Here is a 10,234-nt window from a genome sequence, read left to right as displayed (position 1 = left end):
TCTTTTCTCTAACATAAGAGACCGTTGCAAGGGAGAAAACTCCTAACGAAAACGGGAGATAAATCCATTTTAATTAAAATAATTCAACCTCGGAATTATTCTATTTTCTAATTTTATTTAAAGCATTTCTTTTACATTAAAAAAATCAACATTATACAATATTAATATAATATTAGTACCAATATTACACTGCACATATAAATAAAATCTAGGCGTATTATAACATTTTCTTTAGTAGATTCTGGAAAGACATTCAATATACAAAAAAGTCAGCTGTCCATAATCAACTGGCACAAAAGAATTCCACTGAGGAATGGAGACTCTTCACCTTTTCTGAGAGATTATTCAAATTTGGCCATTGACATCCCAACAAGGCTACTAAAGATATAACCTGAAAAATATAAATATGAACATACATATGTATATCAATTATCAATATAGAAAAGAAAAATAACAAAATAATTTGAAAAGTATACTGCAGTAAATAGTAACAATAGATAAATTATTGATGTTGTTTACATTGTTCAAAATATTAACATTTTCCAAACTACTACATGTGTATGCTGCAATAAAATGTTTCTTAAAATTTTGGAAAGTTTATTAAAATAAGCCATTAAAAATTTGATACCTCATTGTTTCTTCTCATTATTCTTAACAAAAAAGACAGTAGATATACAGCTGGAAAAAAAAGAAAATTTAATTCATACCAGTGAGTATGCATAATAATATGTACTGGTACCTTTGACAGGTATATAAAGTAAACATGAAATTAACACCTTTTCTGTCTGATTTATAAATTTAAGAAATAAACTTACAAATTCTTAGATCAACAGTTTAATTACTGTTACACTGTATTTAGATATATTCTTAATAAAAAATATTCATATTATATGTTTGCACTCAAATAGGTAGTTAATAAAAATGCACAATCATGTGTATTATTGCATCTATATTGATCAGGCTCATAAAATCCAATCAAGAATTACTACTGACACACAAAACAATACAATAAATATACCTGTATTTTCATCAACATTTTGTTGTAAGGTTGTTGTAATAGCACTGCACATTTCAATTTCAACTTCTCCATCAATCTATAATAAGTCAATAACAATTTATTGTGTCTGTATTTGTGTTAAAATAGCTTCACAAATGAATATAGAAAATGAACAATTTTACCAGACTGTTTATCATTGAAGGTGTGCCAAAATACATAAACCCCACTGTTCATTTGATCAATGGTAAGCTCCACTTAGATGAAAGGAAATTTGGTCTGACAATAATTATTTCTTCTCACCTAATTTGAACACTTAAAAAAAGCAATGAAATGAAATAGGGTTATAGTCCTACTTTTCTTAAGGAAGCAAGTTTGAAATTCGTCTTTATGTGGTGAGGCATCTTTTGCGACTTGGCACAAGATTTTAATATGATACAAACAATTCTATACTAATTTTTTCCACTCACCTCAGCTAAGCTTATATTAAAAGCCAAAGCCGCACTAGGCTGTAAGAGATCAACACCTGCTGAAGCATCTAATAAATTATTACAACAAATACTAACACAGTGTTTACTTAATATCACATCTTTACTAGGTCCAAATAACATATTTCTTCCTCCTCTACTGGTTAATACATTACATAACTGAAATAATAACAAACAAGCTAAAGATAAAATCAAAATCGACTGTACAGATCTTCGGTGAGTATAAAATTGAAAATCCCAAATTAATCATTATGTCTTAACAACAGTGTGGTTATCATTTTGAAAATTTTTGGTATTACGATCAAAATGTTTTTGAGACAAAACATACAAGACCAATTTTGGACTTTGAATTTTACACCCAGAAGATTTTTAATATTTGCTGAATCAAAATTTATATTACATACAGTTGTTCAATTGTTCAGCAAGATTAAAATCAATAAGAATAAATACTTAAAGGAGAAATAAAAGACATATAATAGTTTATAATATACCAACCACTTTTACAATAGAGCTCTTTCTTTCAGGAGATAACTGTGTATATGTAGACAGAATCTCTCCTAGTGTATTTTCACTACTATTTACAACAACTGGTATAAAATCTTCTAATAATAATAAATTCTGTAACATATAACATGTTGATTGCCATGCTATTGTCTTTATAGATTGATCACATAATATTTGACCTAAAAGAGAAAAGAAACCATTCGAATTCAATTACAGAAATTCATAAAATCAAAACATTTAAGTACTGATATGGCTAAGTAGAACTTTGTAGATTACAACTTTTCCAAGATATACAAATTCAAAATTATTATTAGAGATTTTAGATCTTTGAGAACAATGATATTGTCAGGTCATGGTTTCCTACAGACACCCACCTTCCTAATACAACTAACTGAATTATTGCATCAAAACTCTCAAAATACTTACCTAAGATGTGGAGATGGTCTTTACTAAGGGACCAGGTTGGATTTTTGATCTGTAGATATTCTAATATTTCATTCCATAAATTTAAACCAACATCAGAAGTAGCTGATTTTATTGTTCCTTGGACTTCTTCTCCTTTCAATGTGTTTTTATGCTCCTCCTGCAGATTGTTTCAAAAATACCAATTATAAATACCATCTTATACAAAATCTTTTTTAATTTGTTATCCAGTCTTATTAAGTTGGCGTGGTTTCGAATCCACGGTTGTATGTGACAAGGAGTTTTGTCACCTGTCCAACCTCGTGGGTTTTCTCCGGGTCCCTCCCACTGCGAATTATTGAAATAAAATCAAACCATATATTAGTCCCGAAATGACCTAGTTTGTGTCGAGTGGACGTTAAACCCCATTTCTCTCTCTCTCTCTTATTAAGTCAGCAGAAATAGCATAAAAAAACTTACAATATTAACATAGAAACTGATTGGAATTTGGGATATGTCTAATTGGTTATCAGAAGATGAAGATGGAGTTGTATTAGTTTTAGGTGGAACTGTCTTAGATGGTGGCTGTTGATATGATGTTTGTGTAGAAGCAAAAGGAGTATGTCCACCAGTAGGCTGAACATTCATGGTATCAAGCATAGGTTTCATCATAGCACCAAGAGGTCTAAAAATAAAAACAGGCATTTAAAATACATGAATATAGCATTGCCTGGCAAATTATTTTACAATTTACCAAGTTTTGGGCACACAAGGGCATTAATTATGTGAAAAACTGTTGTTCAACACAGAACTTTGACAGCACTCCCCCATAAGATCTGCTAGTCAGAAAGAAAAGTTATAACATAAGCTTAGGTTTAAACATTACTCACGAATTAAGAACTTCTGCTGGAAGGCTTGTAATATAAGACGGTATCCTTTTCCCTGTCAAAAACTCAGCTACTTCATCACTAAAGTTATTACAGTTGTGTTCAAATAAATTGTATTTATTCGCACTAGAAAAATAAAATATATATACCATTAATATATAAGATCTAACAATTTATATCTCAGACATTTACACAAGATTAAAGGGTGTGTAGCCAACTGTTGTAATGTGTGCTCTTTAGATCTTAAGGTATATCATCAATTCAAGTGTTGTGGTTTCGATCCTGTGCCTTTATTCCACAGGGAATAATGTTGCCAACTGAAACGCGTAGGTTTCCTCCTAGTTCTCAGATTTCCTCCTGCTATTAATTAAAAAACCCATGCATGGAAGCGTAATAATACTACCAGAAAGATACACCAGATGTTAGTTCAGAAATGACACAGTTTTTGTTCAGTAGAAGTTATGCCCAATTTATTTCTATCTAAAACATTAAAATAAAATCACTTCACATTTTTTTTTTACCTGAATACTGACTTAGATAATTCATTTAGATAATCTAAAAACGTTTCTTTCGGTATTTGTGTTTCACCAAGATCAATGACATTATCAGGCTGACCTAGAATAGTACCGCACTGAAATGAAAAATAAAATAATAACATGAAATGATAAGCCAACAGTGAGACTGATGTCCCCCGTCGAAATCCGAAAATAAATAGCTGACACATATTAATTAATTGCACATTTATCTTTTTTCAAAAGTATTGAGCAATCAAACTAATCATCTATACTTAGTCTAAGCATAAAATGTTCACGATCAAACTATCTATCAGTTAGAATCAAAGTAATCGTGTCCCAAATCATTGAACCCAGTCAAGAAATTCACCTAATGAACATCTACATCAAGTTTAAGCATTCTACCTCAATTAAAAGCAGAGTTGTTATGTTACAAAATCTTGACCAATACTCATCATCGAACTTAGTCAAGGTAAATGGTTAGTCACTCTAACCCAATTAGAACCGAAATCATCGTGTTCCATGGCCTAAACCAATCAAATTGTTTATCTCTGCTTGGCTTAAGTGGAAAATGTTGATGATCGAACTCTGTCAAGGCATTCATCTAATAGACATCTACACCAAGTTTCAACATTCTACCTCAATTAGAAGGAGAGCTATGTGTTGCAAAGTCTCAACCAATCAGATTGAAATCTTTACTTCGCCTAAGCAGGAAATGCTCAGCATCAAACTTTGTTAAGTAAGGTACTGATGTAATGAAACTATACACAAAGTTTCATCAGTATCACTCAATTAGAATCAAAGTTGTAAAGCTTTAAAGTCTTGACCAATCAAATTGCTTATCAATCTTTTACCCTGAGACGAAATTAGTCAAGGTATTGATGTGACAAAACTATACACCAAGTTTCATCACTTTCACCTAATTAGAACCAAAACTATCGTGTCCCAAAGCATCAAACAATCAAACTGCTTATCTCAGCTTACCCTAAGCAGAATATGTTCATCTTCGAACTTCATCAAGGCATATTTGACCTAATGAACGCCTACACCAAATTTGAACATTCTAGCTTAATTAGAAATCTTGAGAGTTATTGTGTCCCAAAAAGTGTGATGGACAGATCCTGTGGACCCTATCAATTACTTACTGGAGGACAACATTCTATTCCACCTGTTCCACCAAAATAATACTCTTCACCATAAACAACAATACCAGTATGCCAAACACCATCTATCTGTTTACCTAAAAAAAGCAGATTATTCATTTATCTAATTAACAATATAGTGTAAAACAAGCCAACAGTGAGACTGTTGTCCCCCGCCGACACATATTAATTAATTGCACATTGATCTTTTTCAAAAGTATCGTGCAATCAAACTGATTATCAACTATACACTAAGTTTCATCACTCTCTATCAGATAGAATCAAAGTCAAAGAAATTGCTTAGCTCAGCTTAGCTTTAACAGGGAATGTTAATCATCGAACTCAGTCAGACATTCACCTAATGAACATCTACATCAAGTTTAAACATTCTATCTCAATTAAAAGCAGAGTTGTTATGTTCCAAAGTCTTGACCAATCAAATTGCTTATCACTCCTTAGCCTAAGCACAAAATTCTCATCATCGAACTTAGTCAAGGTAATGATATAATGAATCTATACTCGGAGTTTCATCGCTCTCACTTAATTATTATAACCAAAGTTATCGTGCCCAAAATCTTCAACCAATCAAATTGCTTATCTCTGCTTACCGTAAGCAGACAATGTCCATCATCGAACTCAATCATCGAATCACCATTCACCTAATGAACGCCTACACCAAGTTTAAACATTCTACCTCAATTTGAAGGAGAGTTATTGTGTTCCAAAGTCTCAACCAATCAAATTGCTTATCACTCTGCTTACCCTCAGCAGAAAATGTTCATTGTGATGTTATGAAACTATACACCAAGTTTCACCACACTCACTTAATTAGAACTAAAGTTATCGTGTCCCAAAAGATCAACCAATCAAATTGCTTATCTCTGCTTACCCATAGCAGAAGATTTGCATCTTCTAACTCCATCAAGGCATTCACCTAAAAAACACCTACACCAAGTGTGAACATAATGGCTCAATTAGAAGGAGAATTATTGTGTTCCAAAGTCTCGCCCAATCAAATTGCTTATCGCTCTGCTTACCCTCAGCAGAATATGCTCATTATCTAACTTAGTCAAGGTATTGATGTAATGAAACTATGCACCAAGTTTGATCACTCTCACTTAATTAGAACTAAAGTTATCGTGTCCCAAAGCATCAACCAATCAAATTGCTTATCTCTGTTTACCCTAAACAGAAAATGCTCATCTTCGAACTCCATCAAGACATTGACCTAATAAACACCTACACCAAGGAAATTTATTGTGTCCCAAAAAGTGCGACGGAAAGATGGAGGAACGAACCCATTTCAATAGTCCCCTAATCACCATTTGTGAAAATTAAATCGTTGAAAGGAATATCGGTCCAAAGAAGGTTCAGCTCTGTTCAGTATTTACAAAGACATCAGCGTTCAGTATCCAATGCGAACGATATAAACAAGCCAGTGTAGTCCTTAAAGTAGCTAAGTCTCTAACTCAATATCATCCAAAATATTCAACATTGAAAACACAAATTATTTGTCAATTTAAATCAACATTGATGCTGTGATCTTACCGGAAAAAGATGGGCTTCTGATATCCAATATTTAAGACAAAATAAACATTTTGCCATTGGTACACGAATCGTGTACCATAATGCGTTTCAGCCCCAGTTCTAGCAAGAGACTCGAGGAACGAGGCTAGACATATTGCACCAAACCAAACGGCGTATGTAGACTGGAATAACCAGGCGCTAGAAATTTGCATTCAATTGAGACTGCGGGCTTATTTCGCGGAACATAACTGATTTGAAATTAGAGTAAAATCGGAAACCATTGAATGTATATCAGTTTATATACACTCATATTATAGTATTTTATGAGTTGCGACCCACTTTGTGTCAATTTCTAGGTCCCAAATGTTAGCGATTTAGCTCCTTTAAGTATTGATAAATCTTTTTGAAGTTCCTATTTTAAATCTAATTCAAGCTAAGAAAATATCTACATATACCACTGATGGCCTATTTTGGTTTTGTTTTCTTAATTAAATGTTACACAATCAATCTGAGAACATTTTATCGTACATTAAGCCATGAACAATTAGATAAGGCCTATTGTCCTAAAAATGCAAATGTTGATGACCGGCACAGTCATTTAGCTTAGTATAGATCTACTGGTAATTAATTGTTTCAGTATGTAGACATTTTAAATTCAAAGAAGCGTTCATTACTCCCAAAAAGACCTAGTAGTTTATGCCAAGTTTTCTCTCACGTTACTGGAACATTTTTGTCCTGAGACCTGAATTGTCGTACAATAACAAGTTTGAACAAAATAGAAAACCAGGTATTTTTCTAGTATTCTGTTTAATGTGTTTCTTGTCATTTTTCCTCATTTCTTCAGTCAACTTGCGAGCAAACTCGTTGTGTATATGAGAACCGATTCAAATACCAACTTGAAACCTACGTCATGTACAAAACCAGATAGGTAATCGAAACCGATTTGTTTTCTCGTAAAAACGCCTATTTAAAGTAACCAACTGGTCACTATTATAAGCGATTAAAATGACTACCCAAAGCAGCTCTTGAAGAGAATTGCCTGGGATTGATTACCATTCGCGTATCGCGATCCAGAAAAAATGTAAGATGACATTTCATTATATTAGCATATTTTGAAGAAAATTGCCTGGGATTACCATTGTATCCAGAAAAAATGTAAGATGACATGACATTTTGGGTATCTATAAGTCAATAAACAAAATGCATTGACTATCATTAATGTAGCCTACTAGTACTTGTCAGATGAGAAAGAGAAATACTTTTATAGTTAGATATATAGAGTTGGCATGGGAATTTGTTTAGCACACAACAAACTAAATTCCAAATGGGATTAGTGCCAATAGTGGATATCATCACCCAAACAAGTTAACAATATGACAGAGACTGGCGACTGTAGAAAATATAATTTACTAAAAAAAAACAAAAAAAACCTTAGAATACAAACCCACCCAACAGTGGCATAGACATTGCTTTAGCCAAGCCTTTACTAATGTCATAAACGAACAGCTTCACAGCATTACTGCATACCTGAGTCGCCATTCTAAGTAAATTTCTATTGTAAATTATTTTCTAGAACCAACATCAACATGACTATTATTGTTTGACAGAATGATTAAACAAAAATAAATAAAAACGGAAGTGTGGGGAGAAAACTCCATTTAAGATGGTTTTCTTTTGGTCTAAGGGACGTAACTTTTATTTTCAAATTACTTCGAAAATGTGGGCGTATAAAAATGCCATTCAAACAGACAGGAAAGAGAGAAAGAGAATTTTTAATTTGGTAATAATATATAGATCTAAACACATTAAAAGTCTGAGTCATTTGCCAAACCACAAACTACATATCAGGGGCCGGTTGCTCAAAACTAAGTTATTTATCCGTTAAACTCTAACAGTAACGGGATCATTATTATATAACAGACCTCCAAAATTCTGTAGAATAGGCCTACTATTTACTAATAATACTATAGAATTTCATCCTATAGAAAATGGAATAGGCACCCATCGTCCAACCCTCTAGAATGTTCTATAGAAAATTACACTGGTAATCTATGACATATTGTTATTGTTAAGGGATAGGCCCTATACTCAGTGCCGGATTAAGGCTCTGCTGGCCCTAGGGCACATTTTGATAGATGGCCTGAAAATACACAGTCTTATGACCAACTAGAAATCAGCCAGATTTCTTCAAGTTTGGGAATGTGACCTCAAAGGTTTGTTGAAGAGAATCCTGTCATCATCCTCTCAAAGACAATAAATTGTAGCCCAATTATTATCTATTCAGATGGTGTATTGTATAAGTGTCATATTACACTGCTCTATATTTAGAATGTAAAGCTAAAGCTAGATGGGTTTGGAATCAGATTCTATGAAATTTGAATAAGAGAATAAGAAAAACTAATCAAATTAAACACAGAAATAAAGAAATTTAATAACAATTTAATAAAATAAAAAAAAAAATGATTCAAATATTACATAATGTAATAATAAGCTTATTAATTTGATGTAATATCTACAGCAGCTTGTCTAAGCCAGGGTATAAAATATCTTACATTATTTTACTCATATACTTTGAATTGATATTGACCAATTTGATGTTAACCAATTAAATGATTTTGGAACTTTTTCTTGTGGAGATAAATATTCATAAGTAAAACAAGGGTTGTTGAGCACATTACGATTGTATAACTCTTGCCAATTATATATTGATTTCTATAGAAAGGGGTCAATATCGAAATATTAATGGCCTATTGATCCATCGTACAATACTATTTACAAACTTATCAATTATCAGTAAAAGAAAATTTGATCCAAAATTATCTATTTTGGTGCAAAAATATGAACGTTTACTGATTATTCACATACAGGGAAAAGATCACCCCAAAACAATCTACATGTATTTGTTATTTAAAGGAGCTAAATCGCTAATATTTAGGACCTAGAAATTGACACAAATGGTTCGCAACACAAATAATAATGTAATATGAATGTACATAAACTGATTTAGTATTTATTGCGCATGCTCTCCAGATAGGAATATGACGTAACCGTTTGAGTTACTTGTGGAATATATCTAGCGTCGTCCTTCGAGTCCCTTGTTATAAATGGCACTTAAAGGCATTCGTGAACCAATGGTAAAATGTTTATTTTGTCTTACAATTTTATGGAAGCCTATAACTACCATTCATAATTTCTACTTTTCGCCCCTTCAAAACACGAAAGTCGAAAAGTGACCTTGAAAGTAGAGACTACATCACCTTCCGAGGCGAAAAGACAACAGTACGACAGCAAGCCAAAATCAAAGGTCGCTAATATCGCCATCAATACTAGACTTTATAAACTATTTTGTTAACGCAAATTTATTGTCAATGTCAACAAAACAGTACACCTTTAATAACGTATTATAACAATATTACTTATATTCTCTGTCACCACAGAGTTCTTGATGTGGAAATTTACACGGAAATATTTATTTATGGCTAGGGATATGATATCATATCTTTCTTATCTAAATTACATCCTGCTTATTGTTGATATATAAGCAGGATCTAATTTAGATAAGAAAGATATGATATCATATCCCTAGCCATAAATAAATATTTCCGTGTAAATTTCCACATCAAGAACTCGTAGTATTATTCTTACAATTTCTCGTACAATAGGAGCCACAAGGCAAGAAGTTAGGCCCGATATACGCGAACATCAAACATAGATCTTTGATACATAAACATATAATATTAAGTTTTTTTCAAAACCGGATACAAATCGTTAGAGGGAC

General features: G+C 32.4%; 1 protein-coding gene across 2 annotated transcripts; it reads right to left on the bottom strand.

Annotated features, from left to right (window-relative positions):
• Positions 1 to 95: 95 nt before the first annotated feature.
• LOC126810353 (uncharacterized) lies at positions 96 to 8,122 on the bottom strand. 2 transcript variants are annotated; one of them, XM_050535357.2, is made up of 11 exons: positions 7,905 to 8,122; positions 4,933 to 5,027; positions 3,797 to 3,906; positions 3,279 to 3,401; positions 2,869 to 3,073; positions 2,413 to 2,569; positions 1,978 to 2,165; positions 1,465 to 1,641; positions 1,019 to 1,094; positions 629 to 678; positions 96 to 391 (listed from the first exon to the last, which is right to left on the bottom strand). In XM_050535357.2, exons 1-11 carry the CDS (start codon positions 7,993 to 7,995, stop codon positions 284 to 286), a joined length of 1,380 nt encoding a protein of 459 aa, XP_050391314.1. In that variant the 5' UTR covers positions 7,996 to 8,122; the 3' UTR covers positions 96 to 283. The 2 variants fall into 2 exon arrangements, with proteins under 2 accessions (XP_050391314.1, XP_050391315.1); XM_050535358.2 differs by lacking the exon at positions 4,933 to 5,027 and having other exon boundaries at positions 7,905 to 8,109.
• Positions 8,123 to 10,234: the final 2,112 nt, after the last annotated feature.

Source organism: Patella vulgata, chromosome 2, assembly GCF_932274485.2.
Source record: "Patella vulgata chromosome 2, xgPatVulg1.2, whole genome shotgun sequence".
In the NCBI taxonomy this organism is placed as follows: Eukaryota; Metazoa; Mollusca; class Gastropoda; family Patellidae; genus Patella; species Patella vulgata.
The sequence above is the reverse complement of the archived record's forward strand: the minus strand, read 5'-3'. Positions and strand labels throughout refer to the sequence as shown.